This window comes from Myotis lucifugus, unplaced genomic scaffold, assembly GCF_000147115.1.
Source record: "Myotis lucifugus unplaced genomic scaffold, Myoluc2.0 scaffold_3, whole genome shotgun sequence".
NCBI classification, from domain to species: Eukaryota; Metazoa; Chordata; class Mammalia; order Chiroptera; family Vespertilionidae; genus Myotis; species Myotis lucifugus.
Genome location: NW_005871051.1, coordinates 24,316,091 through 24,343,121, shown reverse-complemented (window position 1 = coordinate 24,343,121; position 27,031 = coordinate 24,316,091). Strand labels below are relative to the sequence as shown.

At 43.0% G+C, this 27,031-nt stretch overlaps 1 protein-coding gene and 1 long non-coding RNA gene across 2 annotated transcripts; one reads left to right on the top strand and one right to left on the bottom strand.

The window, feature by feature from the left end:
- Window positions 1-4,965: 4,965 nt before the first annotated feature.
- On the bottom strand, window positions 4,966-25,172 carry LOC111827829. Its single transcript, XR_002831550.1, has 3 exons — window positions 24,940-25,172; window positions 22,895-23,025; window positions 4,966-5,356 (listed from the first exon to the last, which is right to left on the bottom strand). It is a non-coding gene; the product is annotated as an uncharacterized LOC111827829 (long non-coding RNA).
- TM4SF20 (transmembrane 4 L six family member 20) lies at window positions 12,107-25,634 on the top strand. Its single transcript, XM_006082604.3, has 4 exons — window positions 12,107-12,289; window positions 19,478-19,543; window positions 22,907-23,052; window positions 24,958-25,634. The coding sequence occupies exons 1-4, from the start codon at window positions 12,107-12,109 to the stop codon at window positions 25,229-25,231; spliced, it is 669 nt and encodes a 222-aa protein (XP_006082666.1). The 3' UTR covers window positions 25,232-25,634.
- The last annotated feature ends 1,397 nt before the right edge of the window (window positions 25,635-27,031 follow it).

Below are 27,031 nucleotides of genomic sequence, written 5' to 3'. Positions count from 1 at the left end.
AGCTCCATTAATCTGTCCATAAGCTTCCTGGGGGTATTGAATTTGATTACGGGTATCAGCATAGGCTCCTTCTCCTACCAGCATTTCATAAGAAATATTAATCTGGGCAGCTCGATTACGAGAAGCTTGTTCCTTAGCCTTTTCATCATATTCTGATTTCCACAAGAGATAATCCCCTCCTGATAACCAAGCCTTGGTAATAGCTCTCCAATCATTAGGTGGGAGAGCCTCTGAGGCTATAGTTTCCAAGATGGTTAAAGGGGAAGTAGGCCCATACTGAGCACAGGCTGTTTTGAACTCCTTCAAGGTTTTAAAAGGAAGCGGGTCATAAGTACGCTCACACTGTCCCGTGTTAGGGTTCACCTGTTCCATAACGGGGAAGGCGTGAATGCCCAATTCCTCACCACACTTTCGTGCCTCCTGCAAAGCCATCTGGAGAGGGGAAAGTGGAACTGGTGCTGCACAAGGCAGCGGAGAGCAGCGGGAACGGCCCCCGCGGCTTCTCTTTTTCTTGCCAAGAAGCTTTAATGTTTCTAAAAAGTGTTCTAACACATCCTCTAATGCTTCTAAAAAGTGTTCTAACACATCCTCTATATTACTACCCTCTTCAGTTCCAGCAGAAAAATATTCTTCCTCCTCTTTTGCCTGAACAACACCTGTATCATCATCATGATAAAGGGCAGCAGCTTCCTCAAGATCCTCCTCATCTTGAGGATTTAATTTGTCTTTAAAATTTACATTATTCCTTTTTAATATACTGTCTTTTTTAGACCCCTGTTTTGTGCCATCACACTGCTTCTCCTTTTTGTTGGGCATAGACTTTAACATTTGCCCATAAAGGGCATTTTCCCTAGATTCTAACTGTCCCATGCTTTACTCCCGACTATCAAAAAAATTTCTCCTCCCTTACCTTAACGAGTGCACTCTTTATCCGGAGGAGTTCCTCACCATCTGCTTCCCAAGTCCTCAGGTCCGTGGTCTCCGGGTGCCAGTTTGTCAGGGCCAGCCTGACAGGTTGAGCTGGGCTGAGGTAGGGAGGTGGGAATTAAGAAAAGAAAGAAAGACAGGAGAGCGGGATTGGGAGGACTGCAGCTCAATCGAGGAACTGCAGCAAGTTTATTAACCACACAATGCTTTTTATACACAAGACACTGAATAGGAGGTCTGTCAAGAGGAATGTATTCTTTGTTCCTCTTAATCTCTAAGGGAGGGACAGAGCAGAAGGACAAATTCTCGGTACAGCAAATCTCAGTAAATAGTTACAGACTTCTTGATAAGCCATGAAAGGCTGTTCTCATTCTACAAAGGTTGCTCTCATTCTACTGATAACCGCCATCCAAACAAGTCTGGGAAAACTGTGGGTAAGGGTCCCAGCCTTGCTAGCCCCTTCAGGTGCAAGGACCATGTCAGCTTACACCCGGTCTCCAACAGCGTAATATGCTAATGATATGCTAAGGCCACTCAACCGCTCACTATGATGTGCATTGACCACCTGGGGGCAGATGCTCCAACCAGTAGGTTAGCTTGCTGCTGGGTTCCCACCGATCGGGACTGAGCGAGATGGGTGGGACATGCCCTGGAACCCTCCCGCGATCCCTCCCCAGCTGGCCAACCTCCCGTGTCCCTCCCCAGCCCCAATCATGCACCGGTTGGGTCCCTTGGCCTGGCCTGGGCCCTCTCGCAATCTCGGACTCCTCGGGGGATGTCGGAGAGCCGGTTTCCACCCAATCCCACAGGCCAGGCCGAGGGACCCCACTGGTGCATGAATTGGTGCACCGGGCCTCTAGTAATTAATAAATGTCTACATTTTAAATAAAAATTATTTAAATAAAGCTGAAATATTCATTCACTTTTTAAAATATTTAATTAAATTTGAGCAAATATATTATGAAAGTGAAAGTGTTCATCAGCCCAGTGTTTGCTGTCTATTTCTTGCCAATGTGAAGGATCATTAGCCTATTCCATGCAAGTTATGTCTAGACCCACATGTAAACAGCCTGAGAAGGATATGTTTAATACTGTAAACATTGCTCAGCCGCCACATGCACTGTTGTGAATTCCACAGGCACATGTGAGCACATGGAGAACAAGGAACTAGGATGCCAGGAGAAGCAGGAAAAGGATGCTGGCCTCTCCTTACTGGAAACGACACTTTGTTACACAAGGATATTGTGTATTCATGGAGAGGAAGGGTGCCACCTGTCCACCTGTCTTTTCTCCTGCCTAAGTATCCCTACCATACAAAGCCACCCCCACAGGCTCTAGGCCAGGGGTGGGCAACCTTTTTGTGAGTGCGTGCCAAAACCAGCAAAATCTCTGACTCAAAATTCTTCTGCGTGCCAACCCTAATTTTTTGAGAACATGTTACGCCTACTTGATATCTCTTAAGGTGTACTTATGTGAAGAACCTTGAAGAAATAATAAAATTCATTCGAGCGACAAAAACACAGTATATGATGATGAAAAATACATTTATTTTTTAATGTATACTGATAGTCTGACAGAAAACTTTATGATTCCGTTTGATATTATCAGTGGGACTTTTGCTGCTGCATCACTTTTGCTGATGACAGAGATTTTACATCAGGTTTATATTTCGTGACCTTCAGAGATATGCACGAGCTACTACTTTCATCCATCAGGCTACTCCTATTATGAGACTTAACAAAATTCATCACTGAGAACAAAGATTCACAAAGCGTATGTGAATGAAAACATGGAGAGTAACGCTGTTGCAAAGTTTTTTTAAACAGAAAAAATTTTCTGGAATGGCATTCCAAGTCCTCAATAGTTCGTTTTCGACACTTCTCTCTGGTACTCCTGTCTCTAATTGCATTTTTTCAATGTTTTCCAAGTCAATTCTAAGATCAATAAATTTCTGCTTCCAAATAAAAAAGTCGATATTAAGAAAAAAATTGTAAATGGAAGATTATAAGAGAGGGTTTCGCGTGCCAACAAAAGTTACTGGCGTGCCATGTTGCCAAGGGTTGCCCACCCCTGCTCTAGGCTATCAGCCCACAACCCGCCAGGACAGGCAGAGGGTTCAGCTCCCATTTCCAGGACACAGGACAAACGCTGTGGAGAAGCACTTCCCAGGGCCTGAGCTGAGTCAGTCACCCCACACAGCAGATGTTTAGGCTCACCGGCTGAGCTCTGGATCCTAAGTGGCAGACGGGCCCTTGTGTTCTTTTATTTTCAAATATGTTTTTACTGATTTTTAGAGAGAGAGGAAGGGAGAGGGGTAAGGGATAGAAACATCGATGAGAGAGAAACATCATCAATTGGCTGTCTCCTGCATGCACCCTACTGGGGATGGAACCTGCAACCCAGTCATGTGTCCTGATCGAGATTTGAACCAGTGACCGCCCGCTTGGTTCATGGTGCTCAACCACTGAGCAACACCTGCCGGGCCCTTGTGTTCTTTAACAGATTTATTTTTGTGTGCTCATGATCTATGGGATCCTAACGTGCAGGGCTCCTTTTGACCAGATCTAAGAGTGCTTCTTGGGTGCGTGGAAAACTCCCATGATTATGGAAGAATTATGCCCTCTGGGAAGGAAGGGCTTCCCTGGAACATGCCTCTAAAACAGCTCAGCATGTGCCACTGAAATGACTAGTTTGTACATGTGCTCCTGTGAGATAGAACCAGGGTCTCAAGGTCTGTATGTCTCTTACTAAATGCTATTCTTGCTAAATGTTAAAATGTAGCCTAGTATTTTGCAGATGCAGCTGTAATCAGGGTGAGCTTGACAAGCACTCAACCAGATAAATGTAGCCAACTGCAAAGAAGATATGATGCACAGTTAACCAGAGAATGCATATAAGCAATCGCTAAGCCTCCCTTCTGGGAGACGGAGCTTTGGGTGTGAATCCCTGTCTCCTTTCCTTGCTGCAAGAAAACTACCTAATGCCAATCACGTCTTGTTCTGGAATGGAACAGCCCAAGTCCCAGACCCCTTGAGTTCGGTAACACTCCCATTCTAAACCATTCAAAACAGTCTCCTGGCGGGCCTATACCTTACAAACAAGATTTATCTCCACTTTACACTCTGTTGTATTTTAGAGGTAATACTTGCTTAAAGTGTCAAGTAAAAATTTATATTGAATATGTTTTTCCAATTGCTCCTACTCTCCTGTTTAGGTGTCTGGTGGAAAGTTCTGGGCAAGGACCATGGTTCGCATCCTGGGTGGCACAGCCCAGCAGTGGGCCCATCTATGCACCCTGGGCCATGCTGTGGGATTTCACACGGCTGTGCACCAGCTGCTCCAAGGCTTGACTCTGGGACCCAAAGCCTTGTGATTTTGAGAGTTCTTTTTGCTAACTTTTGAGTGACTCTCATCACAGCTCCTCTTTTATTTGCAGAATCTGAGTACTGACCTGGAACAGTGGAAGCCTTAAAAAGGATGGGAAAGGCCTCCTTGAAGCTGGGACATGAGAGGTTTGGGAAATGTTAGTCTTGAGGCCTCTAATTGATAGACAATGCCGCCTCAGAAGGCATGTCTTTGTGCCATCTCTTACAGGATCAGTGAAGACTTTGAATAAAAATGAAAAAGATTCAATCTCACATGCTTACAATTCACATTAAAACTTCAGAGTTAACCTTGCATTGGTTGTGCAGAAAATGACTAAAATATTTCAGACTCTCACAGTTCTGTTGTGAACATGTCTTTAAAACAAAGCAATTTGGAAGTAAAGTAAGCTATCTTATGTGGCCAAAAGTCCTTAAGGAAGTAAACCAAGGACACTAAAATTCTCCCAGGGAAACAGATAAACAGGGAAGTAGTCATGTGCTTGAGTCAAGCCCAAGCCAAAGGTGGTATTTAAGGGCTCCCCAACAGAGGGGGTATCAGACCTTCCTCACCTCCTGAGTCTCCCTCCTCACATCTCCTGAGTCCTCTCTACTGACACCATGGGGTGCTGTGGTTGTGGTGGCTGCGGTGGTGGCGGTGGCTGTGGTGGCTGTGGCGGCTGTGGCGGCTGTGGTGGCTGTGGTGGTTGTGGTGGCGGCTGTGGTGGCTGCACCACCTGCAGATGCTACCGGGTCGGCTGCTGCTCCAGCTGCTGCCCCTGCTGCTGTGGCTGCTGTGGGGGCTGCTGCAGTGTCCCCGTGGTCTGTTGCTGCCGCCGCTCCTGTGGCTGTGGCTCCTGTGGCTGCGGCTCCTGTGGCTGTGGCTGTGGCTGTGGGAAGGGCTGTTGTCAGCAGAAGTGCTGCCAGTGTAAGTGCTGTTGTCAGAAGCAATGCTGCTGCTAGGCGGCCCGGCCTCCTGGCAGGTGCTGCAGGGGGTGGGATCACTCCTGTGCTTAGATATTTAGACATCCTGAACTTTCATCTCTCTGGTTCACCTACATATTGAGCTTGTGATTTAATAGAAAGATACCTGATTAGAAGTCAGAAGCCCCCAAATCAAGTCCATGCTCTGCCAGAACAGCCTGATTATGAATGTCACCTTAGCTTCCCTGAGTTTTACTGTCATACTTACTCATCTGTAAAATAAGCTTGAGCTAAGAATCTTTAAAGACCTTTATATTTTTAGTGGTATATGAAACTATTGAGTTCTCAAAACTAAACTCACAGGTTCTCTACCCGATAGACACTTTTGTATATGTTGGCTGTACTGGCATTTATATACACACAGTATTTATAAAGTACATACATAAACATCTCTCAATCCAACTCGATCTATCAATTGTACTGCAATAAGAAGAGGCCACAGCTTGCTCCTTAGGGTGTGACAATTTACATTAATGAGCTCAGTGGAATGAAATAATGCTTTTTAATGTATTTAATTCTTTTGAAATCTTTACTTTTCTGTTTGTAGAACTCCTGCACTTGTGTTATTACTGACCTTGGTTATATACTGTATGCTTCTTACTGTTTTAGTATTCTCTAATACTCCTAAATATAATTTCTGAATAAAACACCAAGAAAAAGAATTTCACTGTCTTTGATTTGTTTTTTATGTTGTTTTGAGGAGGGGTGGGAGTTGCAGACTTTAGGAAGGTTCTAAGGTAAAGAACAAAAGGATACACTGAATGTACTGAGGTAGTGCTACTTACTGTAACAAATTTACACAAAAATGTAAAGTGACTTAATAGAGTAGACATTTATTTCCTGTCGATGTCAATTATCCTGAGCGGTTCTGGTGGGCAGAAAGGGAAGGAGTTGGGGAGCTGTGCTCTGCTCAGTCATTCAGGGATCTAGGTTGATGCGTATTTTCAACATATGACTTTCAAGGTAAGTTTGTTGTCTTCATAATGTAAGTGAAAAAGAAGAGAAGGGACAACACCCATCACTTCTTAACACACTGCTGACGGATCACGAGAATTCTCGTGTTTTCTGTTCTAAGGCTTGTAGCCAATCACAAGAATTCTTTAAAAAGATATTGGTTTGTAAGAACATGTAATAAATAACTTCAAAATACAATGGGTATTTAATTTTAAAGCATGCCTTTAACATTTATGTAAAATGGTTTTTGTACCCGTTCAATAGAAACTTATCTGGTCACTGGGCAAAGCTAGCAATAAAACTACTGGTCCGCAATGTGTTAAGATCCTTAGTGTGAAAGTGACACAGTCTATTTCCCTCACTTCCCATTGGTGAGTAGTAGTCACATGGCCCAATGTAAATGCATGAAGAGCTGGGAAATGTAGTTCATGACTGGCAGACATTTTCCAACAATTATCTCTCTATATAAAAGCCCAGTGACTGGAACAGCAGAATGACCAGAATAACCAGAACGACCAGAGGCTATGACATACACTGCGGTAGCCAACCAGCCTGATCTGGGCCCTGATTGTTGCCCCCCTGAGCTGGCCTGGACCCCGATCGGCCCCCAACACCCCTATCAGGGGCGGCGCCTGCTGCCAACTATCCGTGGCTCCTCCCCCCGTGCCGGCCCTGTCCGATGGATCCCCATCGGGACGGGCCAGTTGGACCCCACCCATGCACAAATTCGTGCACTGGGCCTCTGGTCTACTATGAAAAGTAAAAGCATGAATGTTGATGGACAAGTAGCTGTGTCTGCATATAAAACCCATGTCCTAATAAAACCTTTAATGGGAGTGTATTTAGGACAGGATGCCTGACAGAACATGGCTAGGCATTTCATACCTATTCATACCACATAAATTCCTCCTGGGGTAGTAACACAGGGTACTGTGGTGCATACTTGATGCATGGATGGAGCTACCTTAAGGTCATGTGAATCTTTCATGGGGTGGAGCTTCAGAGATAGGGGTTGAGAAGATGGAGCAGAAAATAGCAGGAGCTACCTTCTTCTATACGGTGTAATAGGAAATGCGGTTCCTGATGTTTGGCTATAATCCTCACTGCTCCCAGGACTATGGTATGCAGGGAGCTAGGCAGGGGAGCGATGGGCTTAGGGAGAGGATAAAACAAGATGCTTTTGCATCACCTCTTGTTTTCACCAATAGTACAAATAAGACTTGGCTGGGACTCCAGTCTTCCTCATACTAACTCTTTCCTATCTCTTAAAGAAACAAATCTTCCTAATACTCTTGAAGTGTTCTCATTGGAACTAAACAGGTAGTTTCAACTTGTTTTTAAAATGTTACATATCGCCGAAACCGGTTTGGCTCAGTGGATAGAGCGTCGGCCTGCGGACTGAAGGGTCCCAGGTTCGATTCCGGTCAAGGGCATGTACCTGGGTTGCGGGCACATCCCCAGTGGGGGGTGTGCAGGAGGCAGCTGATCGATGTTTCTCTCTCATCGACGTTTCTAGCTCTCTATCTCTCTCCCTTCCTCTCTGTAAAAAATCAATAAAATATATTTAAAAAAAATAAATAAATAAAATGTTACATATCATTCTAGACATGCAAGTCTAAATGTCCAGACATTCTAGATATCTAAGATATGTAAGAAATACAAACATAATTCAAATTATTTTAAAAGGACCTGTTACATGGTCATCCCAGATAATCTACAGAAAATTTTCTTCATACAGTTTAAACAAGATCACTATGATGAACTGTCTTGCTCAATATCCATTTTTATGTCCTTCTAGCTAGATTGCCTTTCTGTATGGCAGAAGCCAAAATGATTGAAAATTACATTTCCTAGAATACTCTAAATCTAAGCTCTGGATTTTGCAACAATTAGCTCCACCCTTGAGAAATGTGGAAGACAAAAATGAGGTGGAAGTCCTCTTTCTGCTACTTTTGTCTGTTGCTGTTAAGAAAGACCGGAGTGTTGAATTTTCTGCACTGCAGCGATGTCCCTGGGTCCAGTTACTAGTTTCACGGAAGTGAAGAAACAGTTGTAGTGTCAGCAGACATCACAGGCAGTGCTCCAGAGTTTAGTCAATAGCTTTGAGGGTGTATAGGGACAGGAGCCACAACAGTGGCAGTGTCTTCCTGGACTGTAGCTACAGTGGTGTGTGCTTGGACTCGACGAATTTCCATGCCTTTTGACTACTGCAGAGGCAGCAGCAGCCTGGACCATTCAGCATTCCTGTCCTGTAAGGCATTCCCAGGGGACAGGAATAGGAAATGCCCCAGCAGCCCTTCTAACAATTTTGTATCCATAATCCCCCAATTACTTCATCCCCTTGCTTAGCATAGCTAGGAGAGTTTTGGTTTTCTGCACCTGTCAGAAAAACCCTTCTGACCATCTCTTTGTGTCAAATTCTAGCCATCCTCCAAAACTGAGAGGAATCCTAGTTCCCAGCCCATCTCGAGAGAATCCTTCCTTTTTCTGAACTGCTTTTGCTGCTTCAGTGTGGTAGGGGACAAGATATTTGTATATTTCTATCCTTGAGTTTAGGAACTTACAGTTTTAGCATTTTTGTTTGCAAACAAATGGAAGCCCACTTACAGTAGTATAAAGGGGATAATCTACACTAATAAAAGAGAAAAATGGTAATTGGCGTACGACCGTTACCCTTCCCATTGGCTAATCAGCGTATCCTTATGCAAATTAACTGTCAGCCAAGATGGCGGCCGGCAGCCAGGCAGTTGGAAGCGAACATGAGGCTTGCTTGCTGCAGACTGCAACGTTCCCCGCCTGACTTGCCGGCCTCTGAGCTGGCAGTTTGAAACATTCTAACAAATATAGCCGGCTGGGATCTCAGAGCTGAAGTTATACATTGTTTCGATTATAGAACGGCAAACAAACCAGCAGCCGAAGCCTCAGAGCTAGAGCCAGAGCTAAAGCTGGCCCAGAAGAAAAAAAGAAAAGAAAAAAAGGAGTGGTTGGGAGCTTCCCGCCAGCCTGAAAGCAGTCAAAACCGCCAGCCTGAAAGCAGCCCTCAGCCCCTCACCCAGACTGGCCAGGCACCCCAGTGGGGACCCCCACCCTGATCCAGGACACCCTTCAGGGCAAACCAGCCGGCCCCCAGGCCTCTGGCCAGGCACCCCAGTGGGGACCCCCACCCTGATCCAGGACACCCTTCAGGGCAAACCAGCCGGCCCCCAGGCCTCTATCCTATATAGTAAAAGGGTAATATGCCTCCCAGCACCGGGATCAGTGGAGCCGAGAGGTCTCCTGGCACCAGATCAGCATGACAGGGTGCAGCGCCAAAACCCCCTGATCGCCCTGCGGCTCTGTGTGTGAGAGGGTGTGGCATCCCAACCCCCTGATTGGCCCTGCTCTGTGTGTGACAGGGTGCGGCGCCCCAACTCCCCCCCCCCCCTCCACGGGCCCTGCTCTGTCTGTGACGGGGTAGAGCCATAACCTCCCCATCGGCCCTGCCCTGAGTGTGACAGTGGTGGCGCCCCAACCCCCTGATCGGCCCTGCTCTGTGTGTGACAGGGGGCGGTTCCCTAACTCCCCTATCGGCCCTACTCTGTGCGTGACGGGGGAGCTCCCCAACCCCCTGATGGGCCCTGCTCTGTGCATGAGAGGGGGAGCTCCCCAACCCCCTGATTGGCCCTGCTCTGTGAGTGACAGGGGGCAGCGCCCAACCCCCTGATTGGGCCCTGCTCTGTGCATCACAGGGGGTGGTGCCGCAACCTCCCCATTGACCCTGCCTTGAGTGTGATAGGGGGCGGTGCCCCAACCCCCCAATCAGCCCTACCCTGAGCGTGACTGAGGGTGGCATCACAACCTCCCAATCCGCCCTGCTCTGTGCATGACAGGGGGCGGCGCCCCAACTCCCCAATCAGCCCTGCTCTGAGCCCGACCAGGGGCTGCACCTAGGGATTGGGCCTGCCCTCTGCCACCCGGGAGCAGGCCTAAGCCATCAGGTCGTTATCTCCCGAGGGGTCCCAGACTGCGAGAGGGCACAGGCCGGGCTGAGGGACCCCCCCTTCCCCCCCGAGTGCACAAATTTTTGTGCACCGGGCCTCTAGTTTATTATAAGAATATAGAGGCATCTCACAGAAAACAAGGACAGGACCTGCAGTCAGTAGGTGTCTACCTGGAGTCATTTACTCCATAGAGTAGAAATAAGAAAGTAGAAAGCCTTTGAGAAACCAGGCAGCTACCTTTTCTCTGCCTCCATCTAGAACAGGGGTGAGGAACTTTTTTCTGTCAAGGGCCATTTGGATATTTATAACATCATCATCAGGCCATATAAGATTATTAACTTAAAAATTAACCTGCTATATTTGGTCAAACATTTAATTAACTAACCCCTAATGCCTTGGCAGGGCCAGACCAAATGATCTCCCGGGCCTTAAATGGCCGTGGGCCAGATGTTTCCCACCCCTCACACTTCCTGCACACCTGCATCTTCACCATCTCCTCCTACTCATTTTCTGCAGACTGCTTGTTTCTCCTGGTGCAGCTCATTAATTTATGATATGGTAGAGTCTGCAGGTTGCCTCCCCAGTACCCTCTGTCTCCGACTTTTGTAGGATGGGGTGCTACTCTCTAAGCCCATTGTACCTGAACTTACAGATGGACTCCACCCCTTCCTCCCTCCCTCCCTCCCTCTCTTTCATCATTCCTTCCATCCTTCTTTCCTTCCTTCATCATTCCCAACAGCATTTGCTGAATCTGTGCTATGGACTGGGATGGGAGGAAGGCATGGTAAATATTAGAGCTGCCTAAAGTTCATTTTGCTTCTGGATAAAAGTTGGTTTATATTTCATCACCCATTTGAACTGAAACATAACTGAGTAACTCATTTGGCCAATAAAGCATGAACAAAAATGCTCAGACTGAGTATGTGGCTCATCATGTCTTTTCACTCTGCCTCTACAATTGTGGAAGCCAGAATGGAGATGATGGCTGCCTCTGTGAGTATGGGACTCTCAGCAACTACCATGAGCAGAGCCCCCTTGTCAATTCATGATGAACAATTAGCATAAGCGAGAACTTTTGTATTTAAAGCCTATTGCACTGACATACCTTTGCTTGAGAAGCTCACAAACTAGTAGAAAGACAATTGGGAAGCTTGGTCTAAAAATATTCTGTAAATGACCAAGTAAGTACTTAGAGTTTAAAGAAAATAAAACATCATCTCTCCTCCAGCCTCTCTCCTATTCCTATGTTTGATTCTGGTGTCCATATTTGAACACTTTCAGTCTAGTAGCATTGACCAAACCTCCCACAAGTCCTAAGTGGGTTACCTCTAAATGAGTTAGTCTGCAAGACTGGAATAATATGACATGAAGAAACTTACAATTTTGTGTATTCCCTAAAATTTTGACTAATCAAGAACATTTGCAGCAGAGGAAATACTTTCCCCCCCAATCTCCTATTTGTTTTCTTGTTAAACAATTTCAAAGTAAAGAACTTCACTACTTGGTAATGTCAACACAACAGGAAAAAATAGTTTATGTTAACTGGGTATTCTTGCTTTTACTTCTATAAGGTACACTGGTAAAATATGTTAGAGGAGCATTTTTTAACCCCTTCTTCCTTGTTCTTAGTTACCATCTGCCTATTTTCATGCATACATTTATCTAACAGAAACCATAGACCTTTTCCCCGCCTTCCTTTCCCAATCTCATCATAATATAAACTTATCTTTACTTCCTGTCCTCACAATAAGGTCTGCCCTCTTGGACTCCACACCAACTCCCGAAATTAAATTTCATAAGTGCTAAACTTTAACTAGGTTAGGAGGCTCAGGATAAAGGCAAGACAGTGCCACACAGACAGCCACTTGAGCAGCATTTCTAACTGGACCAGGGTTGACCATGACCTGCTGTGAAGGATGGACATCCTGCAATGGATTCAGCCTGTTGGTTCTACTTCTGTCGGGAGTAGCTCTCAATGCAATACCTCTCATTGTCAACAGACTTGAGGAAGGCGAATTTTTTAAAAACCCCATCTCTTGCTTTGAGTGGTGGTTCCCAGGAATTATAGGAGCAGGTCTGATGGTGAGTAACTTTTGACTCGATGTGGAGAAAAGTGCTTTACCGAAGTCCTATAGACCATCTTTCAGACTTACAGTGAGCTGAGCTGTGTCTTGACTTAAGATACAGTGAGGAGTGGTGGTATGGTATTCATTTATATTGGTTATCAATGAGGAATGTCAATTTAAATAAATTAAATATGTGGTACAGGCTAGGGAGCTTGATCAAAAAAAGATTAAATTTGATAAAGGTTGGTTGGGCTGCTCTGGCCAGTTTTTCTCAGTAGTTAGAGCATCAGCCCAAGGACTGAAAGGTCACGGGTTTGATTCCTCAGTTGCAGGTTCGATCCCTAGCCCTGGTCGGGGCTCATGTGGGAGGCAACCAACCAATGTGTCTCTCTCATGTCGATGCTTCTCTCTCTCTCTCTCCCTTCCACTCTCTAAAAATCAATGGAAAAATATTGAGGGTTAAGAAATGAAGTTGGTTGGGTTATTACCTAGCACATTTCTTTGCACTAGGGCTGCTCTTCCAAGTTTTGTAGTGTTAGGGAACTTTTGAATGAATTCCCTCAACTTTCCTTTGCTGAAGCCATGCTCAAGGTATTCACAGGGAATACAGCAGGTGTGGGAAGCGCTCAGTAGGAATGAGAAGAAACATTCTGGATGATGATAATTGTGCAGCATGAATATGGTGTTGCCTGCACCAAAGGGAGTTGGCCTAAGAGATTTGGGACCTGAAATTCTGGCTCTCTGACCTCAATGACTTCTTGACTCAGATCTTACATATACCAGGACATCATGGTGCTTGTTGAATGTTAAGTTTGATAATTATTGATCGGTCTATCTTTGTTGATGTTTGCAGCAGAGCAGTGTAATACACAACTCTCCAATGTATCACCCGATAGATTTATAGACCCTCTCCTGGGAATTCTGATGAAGTGGCCTGGGTAGGACCCACCTGTGGAGAGGAATAAATACTGTTTTTGGACCTGGCAGAGAATCTCAGTTCTAATTATGTCTCTAATATATTTCTCTTTGCAAGTCACTTATCTTATGATTTTGTTTCCATGCTCATAAAATGGGGATGTGGATACTGAAGTTTGGAAATTCAGCATTCAAGAGGCTGCTTTTGTTTGTTCTACCACTTGGGTGCTACCTAAAGGGTCTGGTTAATGTCAGAAAAATGAGCCTTTGTTTAGATGTGTGTTCGTGTGTGTGTGTGACAGTTCAATTACCTATATTATCAAAGTGTTGTACAGATGCTGAAACATGGAGATTTTTAAAGAATTTCCAGACACTGTTTTCTACCTGCATCCCTAATTCTTAATGATGATCAGTGACTACTGCTGGTCTTATCCCCAGACTAATGTGAAAACACTCTTGAGTGGTTATACATTAATCTTTAGAGAAATATTTGTTCTTCGGCTCATACACTGGACTTGAGACTACTCTGGCTTCAAAAAGCCACTCCAGTAAGGCATCCCCCAAAAGTTGATGGTTTCTGTACCTTTAATATCATGAGCAATATATTCACCCTGCTTGGTAGAAAGAGGTACTTACAGGAAAAGCTTTGGGGAAATTGTGGACTTTTTCTTCAAATTGCCACGAACGTTCTCTTTCAGGCTGAGAGAAAGCACAGAGCCCAACACAGTGATGCGACTGCAAATCTTGTCTGCTCTGCCCTTCCAGAGGCTTCTGTCTACTTGAATAGTGTGAGCTTCCTTTGCATCGGCTTAGACAGAAGCCAGGCACAGCTGGCCAAGACTTAGCAACAGTGGCAATTCCCATGAAGCTCCTAAAAGTTCCCATGTTCAAACAATCCATTTAGAATGACTCGTGTAGCTTTAGATACAAATGGACTTTACTACAATACAAACAGATTTCTTGTCAGCATGAAAGGAGCCTGATGAAGAAGGCAGGGGAGCAGGGGGTGAAGAGGACAAAGGCATAGAGAAAGGCACAGAGACCACTGCTAAGTGCTAACTACTGGGTTCATGCTTTACAATGTTATCTCATCTACTCTCTATAATAATCTGGCTGAGCGGTTATTATCAACTGTATTTTAACAGACAAGCAAACAGAAGGTTAGGAGGGTTAACAAGATCACACAGTAGTTGTGAGACCCAGTTCCAGACTTATCTGACTCCCAAGTTCTGTTTTCCTCAGGATTAGCACCATAATCCACCTGTTTCAGGCTAACCAAGGGGGATGGTGCAATTCATAACTTAATCCATAAACTTAAGTCACCAGGAAACTGAAGCACAGAAAGGTTCTATAAACCTGTGAAAGTTCCAGAGAATCTGCACTTCCTTGTTCCGTGACTAAATTTACTTAATTGCCCTCCATAAATATTAACGAAGAGTATTACACAAGTCTATCTCTATTACTCAGTGTGGTAGAATGCCATCAAAGCATCAAATAACTCTTTGAAAAGTTCAATAGGCACTTTACAGTGAACCTCAAACTCTAGACTAGGTTCACAAGCAAACAGGTGGGTGACAGAAGGGCTCAGAATACAGGTGTATTTTCCTGGTCCTCAGCTATCTATACTCTATAGGGTTTTAATAGTCTACAGCTCTCCTGTCCTTCATTATAACAGATACATCTATATTTATGTATAGTATGGAAGAATATCTTTTCAAAGGGAATTGTGTTCTTTCCAACATCTGTCAAAATACTGAACTCTCAATATACTCGTAAATACACAGAAAAGTGAGTAAAGAACTGTGTGATAAACACTTTTGTTGTAGTTTTTGAAATCTTTCCAAAATTGCTTTAACATTTTAAATTGGTATTGCTTCAAAACCAGATTTCGTGGGAAGTAGTAAATAACAACAACTATGGAATTAATTACTGATTACTTTATAAAATACATTCATTGTGTTTTTATGACTTACCCAAAACAGGTGAATCTTTTTATCTTTTGAAGTCATGACTAAGAGTGTTATGCAATTATCTTCAACTATTTTATGTTAAGTGAAAAAAATCAATAAATATCATCTTTCATAGCACTAAAAAGAGACTTAAAATGTTCCTAAGAAAAAACAGGGGTGGGCAAAAGTAGGGTTATAGTTGTAATACAAATACATTAATACATAATCCTATCTAATAAGAGACAAACATGGTAATTGACCATACCTTTGCTATGCCTCCCATTGGCTAATCAGCACGATAAGCAAATTAACCGCCAACAAAATGGCGGCTAATTTGCATACTGCAGGCAGGGCGGGGCAGCGCCATACCCCCTGCCCTGCCGCCATCCGGGCCTGCTATCTGCGACCCGGGGCGGCGGGTGTCCGTGTGCGACCCGACCTGGGGTGGCCGGGCGTTGCAGCAGCGATCCGCCGGCCCGCCCGGGCGTCCCGTGTGTGACCTGTCCGAGGCGTCCCGTGTGCAACCCAATCCGGGGCGGCGTCCCAACCCCCTGATCGGCCCTGCTGTGTGTGCGACCCGGGGAGGCGAGGCAGGCACTGAGGGATTGGGCCTGCCATCTGCCACCCGGGGAGTGGGCCTAAGCCAGCAGGTGGTTATCTCCTGAGGGGTCCCAGACTGTGAGAGGGCACAAGTGGGGCTGAGGGACACCTCCCCCAGCCCCCCTCCCCCGCCAGTGCACAAATTTTTGTGCACCGGGCCTCTAGTCCTATATAATAAAAGGGTAATATGCAAATCAACCGAATGGAGGAACTACTGGTTGCTATGATGCACACTGACCACCAGGGGGGAGACGCTCAATGCAGGAGTTGCCCCCTGGTGGTCAGTGCACTCTCACATGGGGAGCACTGTTCAGCCACAAGCTGGGCTGACAGCTGGTGAGCGCAGTGGCCTGCCTCTGTGGCAGCGCTAAGGATGTCTGACAGGGAGCAGGCCTAAGCCACAGTTGGACATCTCCCAAGGACTCCCATACTGCGAAAGGGCGCAGGCCGGGCTGAGGGTCCCCCCTCCCCCCCAAGTGCATGAATGTCATGCATCGGGCCTCTAGTTAATGAATAATAATACAAAAATAAACTGTGTTTCGGGTATTCACAACTATATACTTGCTTTTCCCATCCCTGTATTAAGGCCATTTGATATAAGATTAACTGTAAACCTGATCTTAATCACGCTTATTCATTGAGTACACTTATTATACAATGGTAATTCATCAATTATTAAGTCTGAGAAAAAAATGTTGAATGTTAAACAAGTTAGGTGTTTGTGTAACAAGCATTTGCAAAATATAGGGGTTTTTTTTTGAAATATATTTTATTGATTTTTGCAGAGAGGAAGGGAGAGGGACAGAGAGTTAGAAACATCGATGAGAGAGTACCATCGATCAGCTGTCTCCTACACACTCCCTACTGGGTATGTGCCCGAAACCAAGGTACATGCCCTTGACCGGAATCGAACCTGGGACCCTTCAGTCCACAGGCCAAAGCACTATCCACTAAGCCAAACCGGTTAGGGCAAAATATAGTTTTTATTCTTGTGATGAGCTGTGGCTTTGGGTTGCTCTCAGGGTCAGGTACTTAGAGGATCCCTAGGGTTTGAATTGTGTTACCGAGTTTCAGTGGTCCATAGCTTTTCTGTACTGCATTTGTAAGTCATACACTCATTTCTAAAACTGCATAAAAGGATGGGTTTCTGTAAGGAAGAATGAACAATACTACTTCTTTATAAAAGCAAATGACTGTCAGGGCTGTTAGTTTCACAAAAACTCTCATGCATTCAAATGTGCTTAGGAATTAAAAAAAGAGTATTCTCATAAGTACTAATTTTGACAGATTATCTGGAAGATTTATGACTCAGTCACACATACACCTATACACTTTCTCATATTTTAATATCCATTCCTTAGAGAGCATTTCAATTTCTACAGCTCTGAACGGGCAAAAGAGTTGAAAAACAGTGAGTTGTGATGTAACAAAGATGTGTTGACATGCCATGAAGTCAGCTGGGAGGAGACTTCATGGCATGTTATTATTACTTTATAAAACCCTTTGCAAGGGAAGAGAACTATAAAAATAAATATTCAGCATCTCTGAAATAAATCCTAAAAAGTCAGCAGAGTTTAATTTACATCAATAAGTAAAATGAAATGATTCATCCACTTAAGCTGTAATTTAATGTTGATCTAACTTTCTTCTAAGAGATTAATTTTCTAAATCAGTGATTGATAATTTTTTTTCTGTAAAAAAACAACATATCATGAATATTTTAGGCTTTGAGAGCCAGACAGTCCCTCTCACAGCTATTCAACTGCACTGTTGGTGTGAGAGTAGTCGTAGACAATATAAGTGAATGGGCAAGGCTGAGTTCTAATAAAACTTTATGACAAAGAAGTGGTGGGCCATAGTCTGCCAGTTCCTGTAAATGAATTGTTTCTTAAGCTCAGAAGGCAGTATAGCTTATGAGTACGACAAAAGAGATTTAGTCCATTAACACTGACAATCTATTTTGGGGCTACATTTTCCCTCCCTTTTCCTCTGGGCTCTTAGCTCCACCCCAGAATGGCTGGGCTGCCCTACATACATGTGACCTTTGAATTATAAAGGTGTTGGAATTCAAGGTAATATGTAAGCCAAGTTTGATAACAATACAAAGTGTTCTCCACAAGAGCCATGGGGTCAGCACATGGTCAGAGGGGGTGAAGTTTGTTAGGAAAGCTGCCTTGTCGGGCATTAAATGCTAGACCTGCTCTGGAAAAGCAAAGGTAGATGTGGTCTTGGGAAAAAGAATTTGGGGAAGGAACGGAGGACAATGAGATGAGCCGGGGCGGGGCGGGGGTGGGGGTGGGGTGGGGGATGAGAATGAACCAACTCTGTGAAGGAACAGAGGAGAACTATAAGAATTATCCAGTGTGGATAGCAGTGAAGAGTCTGGGCTTTGGAAACCAAATGCCTCGCTTCAAATCCAAACTCTTCCACTTTCTTAGAGAAGTTACTCAAACTTTCTATGCCTCAGTTTTCTCATTGTAAGATGAGGATAAAAAGAGGCTGGTTGAGGCCGGAATGAACTGAAACATGTACAGCACCTATGACAGTGCCTGGCATGTCATCAGAATTCAATAAAATGTTAGAAAATAAGGGCAGGAGGAAAGACAGAACTAACTACTCAAAGGCAGCTGTGCTGAGGTGGCAAAAAAACCTCACCTTATGGCTAACATTTCTTAAGTGGAAGGGAAGTAATTTACAGCCCACTCTTCAATGACACAAAGCTTCTTCCAGTAAGAATTTCTAGTCACAGCTGCTGACTAGATAGGACTGAAAATTTAAACTAAGTCCTCAGAATGTGAGGTCACTTCTTACAGCGTTCCTCGGCAGAATATATTTCCCTTGATACAGAATGCAGTATGTACACGATTGCTGAACATCAACGTAAAGGAAGGCCATTACATATCATGTGTAAAGGAGTAGAAAGTAGAATGTGGAACCAAAAATATTTCCCAAATCCTAAGCTGGGAACCAGAGAGATGGCAGTGACCCAGGAGTGAGAGGAAAGTTAGGGAAGAGAAAGGAGTGGTGATGGAATTCTTAGTTCCCAACTGTCAGGCAAACAAAACCAGCAATTTCCTTTCTGGATGCTTGCCAGATTCAGACAACTTTTGGGAAATTAGATAGTGGCTGCAGATTATAATAACTAAAAGAAAAAAAGTGAATTTTAGATGACATAACCAATTCTTTCAGAGATACTCCTTCCAAAATAATGACTAAATAACTCACTCAATTTAAAATCCAAGTCTCTCTAGCCCAGCTGGTGTGGCTTAGTGGTTGAACTTCGACCCATGAACCAGGAGGTCAAGGTTGGATTCCCAGTTAGGGAACATGGCGAGGTTGCAGGCTCCATCCCCAGTAAAGGGTGTGCAGGAGGCAGCTGATCAATGATTCTCTCTCATCATTGATGTTTCTATTTCTCCTCTCATTTCCTCTCTCTCTGAAATCAGTAAGAAAACATATTAAAAAAAAATAAAATCCAGGTCTCTCTAAAGATGACCCAGAGTAAAGTGATGTAGTTGGGAGAATTTGAAACTGCTCTCCTGAAATCCCACCATCCCTTCCAGCTCTTTAATCTTTAGGGTTGAAATGGAATCACAAGATCAAGGACATTGCCACACTTCCTTCTTGTTCTCTTGAGTCTTGATTTCCCACAACTGCTGGTAAATAGAAGGCAGAGATGACTGCTTTCTCATCTGATGAGAAGTAGTAAGATTCATCTTTCCTGTTGATGTAATTTCCAGGCTATTCCAGCAACAACAATGTCTTTGGCAGCGAGGAAAAGAGCGTGCTGCAACAACAGAGGCGGGGTGAGTACCGAGCGGCGAGGGGAGGGGGGGAAAGTGCACCAACCGTATGGACAGCTGAGCAAAGCCACTTGGGGCTTCGGTAGCTACCAAATCACTGTGTGGTTCCAGTGGTAGGACTATAGTCTTAGGAACGTCCTATTAGGATGCTTGTATGATGATACAGAAAGTGTGAGGGTTTTTTTTTTTTCCTCCATAAAAGTGTAACTTTGGAGCCAGCCTCACACCTCTCCCCAATCGTCAGTTCCACTATCTAAAGGTTTTCAAAGGAAGGAGATTTAGAAATCACACCCAGAGCTGCAACCAATTTCAGAATAACAAGACTTGTTATTTTTGTGCTGTGTATAAAATACTTAAGGAAAACGTAACCTCAGTTCTCTCATGCATATGAAAGATTGGTTTGCTAGGCTCGGAATGCTCATCGCTTGATGCGATTAAATTAAAGAAGATTTCTAACATTTAGTACATACCTATTATGAATAAGATTTTAACTAAGTTAAAAGGAAAATAATGAATACTTATTAACCTTCTGTCACTATGCTCAGAACAGATTCAAATAAGTTATCTTATTTCTTTCAAAACCCTTTAGTTTTGAAATATGATCCGCTTTATTGACCGAGAAACTGATGCTCAAAGAAAGCAAATAACTTGCCAGTGTAGCACAGCCAGTAAGTGAACTTTTATCTCAATCCATCAGACTCTCAAAGTCACAATGTCTACACTACTGATGCCACGAACATTGTTAATAACACTGTGTGCGGGCTCATAATTCTCTAAGGAAGGCGTAGACGAATAAATGAGCACTCACAGTGAGTTCCTGGCTGAGCTTGGGGTTTGAAAGCGATGGTTCTCAGCCTGATGGGGATGTTAGAATCACCAGGGAGGATCTTAAAAATATCTCTCCACCTCCACCCCCTTCCCCTGAGATGCAGCATCAGTATTTTTCAAAAACACTCTAGGTGACTCTAATGTGTTCCCAGGGGTGAGAACCACTGTTTAAAGAGATACATATTTAGATTAATATTACACATTTGTATTTTTAAAAATTACCCTTTTCTGTCATTTGATATCTAGGGTTATAACTACTTTGCTAATTATTTATAGTCTCTCTTTGTTCCTGATACATTGCAGGTAGTCAGTCAATCTTAGTTTTTAGTTTCCCTTCCTTGCGCTTTTCTTTTTAAACTATTATCCCTTGGAGTTTGATTTTGCATTTCCTCTATGTTGTATTCCAAACATTCGTGTGTTTTTTAAAAATATGTTTTTATTGATTTCAGAGAGGAAGGAAGAGGGAGAGACAGAAACATCAATGATGAGAGAGAATCATTGATTGGCTGCCTCCTGAACGCCCCCCACTGGGGATCGAGCCCGCAACCCAGGCATGCACCCCCAACTGGAATGGAGCTTGAGATCCCCAGTCCTCAAGTCGACATTCCATCCACTGAGCCAAACCAGCCAGGGCCAAACATTCTTGAGAAAGATATCCTGAAATATTTCTGAATCCTCAAACTTAAAGACATCAGAATACTTATATATTTTTCTCTCAGATCATATTTCCATTAAGAATATCTCCCTGCCCCCTGCACATATCCTGTCATGACAAATTTGTCATCTTTTCAATGACTATTTTTCTCTCTCCTTTAGGGACAGAGAGTTGAGAATAATCAAACCACCTTTTCACGCAGGTGTTGGGCTTGGCTCACTGGCCAAGGGTGGGGGGCAGCGTGTAATAATAGTGGTGCTGGCCATTAAATCACCAGTTTATATTGATTAAAGTTTTTAGGCACTTTTCTCACCAGCCATGTGAGGACTGGTGTGTAAGTCATATCTTGTATCTTTCAAGTATATACCAAAGCATCATAAAAGTGGCAAAGGCTAGATCTTGGGAGGGAGGGAAGAGGTGGTCCCCACGACTTGTCCTCTATCTTAACTGTTCCCACTATTTCCCCTACTTGAACTGTTCCCTGCTCCTTCCCTTTATCCATTTATTGATTTTGCTTCTGAATACTTAGGTTTTCCTGAGTCATTTAAATGAACCCCAAGTCTAGGGGAAATATGGATGTTGGAATCACTTTCTAAAGCCAGGCCTCTCTGCAGTGATGAGAAGTCAGAAATCATAGATGACCAAAATATAAACACAGTGACGCTTCTTGATGAGCAAATTGAACAGTAGTGTGGGAGAAGCAGGATTTGAATCACACTCAAACCCATCATTCTGGGCTTTTGGCTGGAAGGAATGTAGTTAGTGATTAGACCTGAGCACTCAAGTTTACCAGCCGTGAGGTCCTGACACCTTGCCAACCTCCCTGGACTGCATTTTCTCAACCATACGATGGGAATAATAGCATCCATCTCGTGGGGTTACTGAAAGAATAGCAAAGCCCAAGCTCCCTCGACACACACTGTATACATAGTCACTTACTCTGCCTACCCTTTAAGGGCAGGTCTAAAGAATGCAACAGGTGACCCCTCTAGGAGCTGCGATATTACCCCATCAAAGGAAAAGAAATCCTTCCCTTATTTCTGCAGATTTACAAGTCATAATTAACAGTGATTAACACAACACAGAACTTCTTTTTGGAAACCAACTTTCATTTGGGCCATAACACTTCCTATTCCCAAATCTGATGCTTGCTTTCCTGTGCTGATTCACAAAATGAAAGATGCTTACAGTCTTTCCCTTTGACTCAGTGGTGGTGCTGCACCAAAATCAGTTGCATGCACCCTCTGCCCCACACGCCCCTGCTCCCAGGGGGACATTGACAATGTCTGGCAAGATTTCTGGTTGCTACACCTGGGTGTGTGTGTTAGCGGCACCTAGTGGGGAGAGACAGGAATGCTGCCCGACATTGTAGCATGCACAGGAAAGGCCCCAACAGCAAAATGCCCACAGGCCAGTTGTGCTGGGATCGAGAAGCCCTGTTGTAACTCTACACTGTATCGATCACTGCAAAATGCTGACCTCAGGCCATTTTCAAGATCAGAGCCAAGTCCAGACTAAAGATTTAGGAGTCAAGAGAGCGGACATCAAAGTGTGGGTGCTGATGATCTAGTCAAGGTTCTTTCTATGAAGTAGGAAGTACACAGAATATGACTGAGGAACCAGATCTCAGTGCTCAGTTAAAATGGACAAGGTTCAGAATTTTCAGAAAACACGGCAAGACCAACATTCCTTTAGTGATTCAACAAAATGGCAGACTTTGCCCTCTGCCTTCTTCTATAATTCACACCCAATAAAACTGTGATCTTAACATCTAGGGCTACAAGGTGGCCAGAGAAGGGCAACCGTAGATCTGATGCTGAAACTTGAAACAGACCAAGAACATGTAATGATGACATGTGCACATGAACTACCTTATTTTTCAGATGTTTCTTTCATCATTTCTGAATATAATCACAATACTTGGTGCTGTGTTCTGCGTGCTGGTATCCTTGCAGGCTCTCTTCAAAGGTCCTCTCATCTGTAATTCTCCAGGCAACAGTACCTGTGAATTTTCAGTAGACAAATTAAGGTGAGTGACCTTTCCCTGATTGTCTTACACCGAAGCTACTTAGATTAGAATAATGTGGTGCTCACACAGCGACTTTTTTTTTTTTAAAATCAAACTACTGGGACAGATTCTTATGGATTTAGCACATTAATTCCAACTGGCAAAAGCTCATAAAAAGTGGAGGAATCACTACATTCAGAATGTTTCAGGTGTGGTCTTGTTGAAAAGGATAATGGACTCAGATGGCTTATCCTTACCTTAAAAATTCCTGGAAATACACAGCAGAAGCTTAACTTTCACCTTCAGAGAATGGTGATGAGGAAGCCCTGGGGAAGCACTGACGTTCCACACTTCTGAACTAATGAACTGTGTAAGCCTGAAGCACAGATTACTTCTATACTTTAAAAAATTGAATAGAAACCAAATAAATAAAATCTAGAGCCTTACTTATAAGCCCTAAAAGAAACGTAGCAGCAGATGGATTATGGGGACACACTATAAATAGATGTGTGGATAGGAATGAATTAAAAGTTTAAGTCACTTAGTAACAAATAATAATGAAGAGTTACAAGTAAATGGTTCCTTTCAGTGTTGTAAGATGGTTTTGTGCTTGCACCTAAGCACAATGTCAAAAACTGGAACAAAAAAAAATCTAATTCATTACTTCTCTCTATATTAGAGAATAACCAGACTTCCAGTTACAGAAAAAATTTCCCCTTCCTTTTCCTTTATCTTACATTAAAAAAGATAAATCTCTCAAAACTTTCATACAACAGTTGTTAAGAATCACAATCCAGACACTCCCTTTACTAAAGGATCTGAAATCTAAAATTAGAGAGATTTCAACCACAGATGCTGCACACGTTCTTTCAGTCTGTAGCAGATGACAGCTCACCATGTATCAGGCTAAGCTCCAGAGGTAACAGAACTCAAGGTATTCCCACTCTAGTTGGGGTGATAGACAGTTACAGAGAGTAAACGGTTACACACGAGGGATCCCAGGCTTGCTGCAAACTTCCATTTGTTTTTCCAGGTAGACTTGCAGTTGTTGGTACCCAAAATGCAAACTCACTATTAGCCTACTGTATAGTGAACCAAAGAAAAATGACCTCAGGATAGATATGTTAGGGTAAAATGTTTTTCATAATCCATACCTTGTTACAATGGGCACAAATCACTTTAATCACTCATATTATTTTTTTTATTGGATTTACTAGGGTGACATTGGCTGATAAAAATTATATAGGTTTCAGGTATAATCATAGTATTAACATGTCTCTCTGAGTAAAAACGGTACCTCTGGTTTAAGAGCAGATGCCACTGTGGTTTTGCACTAAGAATCGAGCTCCTTCAAAGGGGGAGCTCCTTTATTTTCACATCTTCAGCAAGTAGAACGTCTGCATAAATAGTCTGAACCACATGCAATTGTTGATATTCAACCACTTTTGACATAGAAAACATTTTTTGGTTTTTTGTTAATCCTCACCCGAGGACATTTTTTTCCATTGATTTTTAGGGAGAGTGGGAGGGAGGGTGGGGAGGGAGAGACATCCATGTGAGAGACACATATTGACTAGTTGCCTCCTGCACACACCCAGACCAGGGCTGGGAATGAATCTGCAACCGAGGGATATGCCCTTGACTGGGAATCGAACCCAAGACCCTTCAGTCGAGGGCCAACACTCTACCATTGTGCCACACTGGCCAGGGCTACATAGAAACAGTTTGTTGAAAGATGGGATAATGAACAAAAAGCTTTAACCTAGTATAGTATATAGACACATACCCAGAAAGCCTGATCTTAGCTATAATTTCTAGGCACATTTCAAAAGTACTTTGTTTTACTATACTTTCCTGGGCACAATGTTGCATTCTTTTGATGGCCACAGAAATTCTTAAACATCTTACCTTTTATTTTTCTGGAAGGATTTATCCCCAATCCTTCAATCTACAGTGGTACTTCAATGGATCTTGCGTAGCTCCTAACAGTTTAAATTCTTCCACCACGAATGACACCATGGCCAGTGACTTGAAAAAATACAACTTGCAAGAAAAGAGGCACAAGACTATCCATTTATCAGTATTTGTAGGCCTACTGCTTGTGGGGAGCCTTGAGCTCGTGTGTGCACTCAGTCAGATTGTCATCGGTTTCCTGGGCTGTCTGTGTGGAGTCTCCAAGCGAAGAAGTCGAATTGTGTAACAAAATGGAAATATAAGCAGTTTGAATCCTCTGAGAATTACATTTAAAAGATATCCTTTTAGAAGTTAGAAGTTCATTAACAGAACATTAGCTAGAAAGTTGTATTAATCCTTCTAGTCCAAAAGGTTGTTTTTAAGGTGATTTAAAAAAAAAATCAGCCTTTTACATATAATGTTGGTAAATGCAAACCACTTTCATAAGAAAAAGTAAATATCACCAGTAGTTGACTTTGGGGTGCAGTGAAGCTTTCAATGTGTTTTGAATCCTTTTGTGCTGTTTGAATTTTTTAACTCTACATTCTTGTGTGAGGAGAGGAAAAGAGGGAGGGGAAAGGAGATGGGTGATGGAGGAAGGGAGAACGAGAGGGAACAAGTTATCTTGGAAGTCGAAGTAGGGGACCTTTTCCTTGTATTTCTTTATACTTTAAGAAAAAATAACTATCTAACCTGAATGTAATCAAGTTTTTATACCGAATTCCTCACTTACTGGAAATCCAGGGAGAGAGAGACTCAAATTCTAAAGGTAGGACTGTAAATAGACAATAGCCTTCTGTTTTCAACAAGAAAATGTACAGGGAAAAAACAAGTGGAATGTATTGAGAAAACTATTTTATATTGAGAACAAAGAGATGTTATTCAACTAAATGTATTATGCAGACCTTGTAGGGAAAATAGGGCAAAGTTGTACAGGATTGGTTTGGGTAATATTAAGGATTTATTGTGAATATTTACGGCTGATAATGGCTTTATGGTAATATAAAAAAAGTCCTTATTTTTTAGAAATGCATGTTTTTGTGTTTGGGGGAAAATGTCATGTTTTTAAAATACGTCAACCAAAAATAAAGCAATTGAAAAATGTTCATTGTTATATAAAGGGACAGGAATATAGTGAGTCATTATACTTTTCTATTTTCCTATGTTTGCATTTTTCACAATAATTAAAGAACTATAAATACCTAGAAAAAATCGGTCTTTCAAAAGCTGGTTTCTATATATCATAATCTTTAAAAGACAACATAATAAAACAGTGTATTTACCATATTAAAATGATATAAAACACTAAAAATCTACAATTTTCTGAATGTGATCATTCCTGCTTTTTTTTCCAATTATTTATGTTCACTGCGCTTCAGGTTGTAGAAATAACTTAGAATACTTACATTATAGCTGCTCCTCAAAATTAGTAACATACAGGCACTTTCTTTCTGAATCCATTTGCTGTGTAAAGACCTTCTCCTCATGCTCTTATAAATCCCAATTTACCCTTAAAGTTTAACTTACATCATTTCTATTTGAGAAAGCTTTCCCAGAGTGCATGATTCCAATAAATCAAGTTAGCACTTACCCAAACTACTATTATCATACCTGTCACAATGTAACATAAATGTTTTTGCTTGTATGTCCATCATTATAAGACAACAAGGACCAACTAATGCTTCTCATCCATTAATTCATCAGCTCCTTCCTGCTTCAGGTTAGCAAGGCCTCTCTTCTATCCAGGCCCCCAATATTCCCCTGCCCAAGTCTAATCTCTGGCTAAGTCCTCTTCATCCTTTAGCACAAATATTCCTTTTTCTGAGAAGCCTTCCCTAACCACCTAATGACAAGCAGGTGTCCCCTTACCCTCCCTTAGCTCTTTTTCATTGATAGTACTCACCACAATGGTGATGGCATTTTTATCTGTACTTGCTTCTTAAATTTCACTTTCCCCCATAAGACCATAAGCTCCATGGGTATAGGGATATGTTTCTTTTACCCGCTCCTGGTATACTCAGTACCAAGTACAGTGCCTGACACAAAG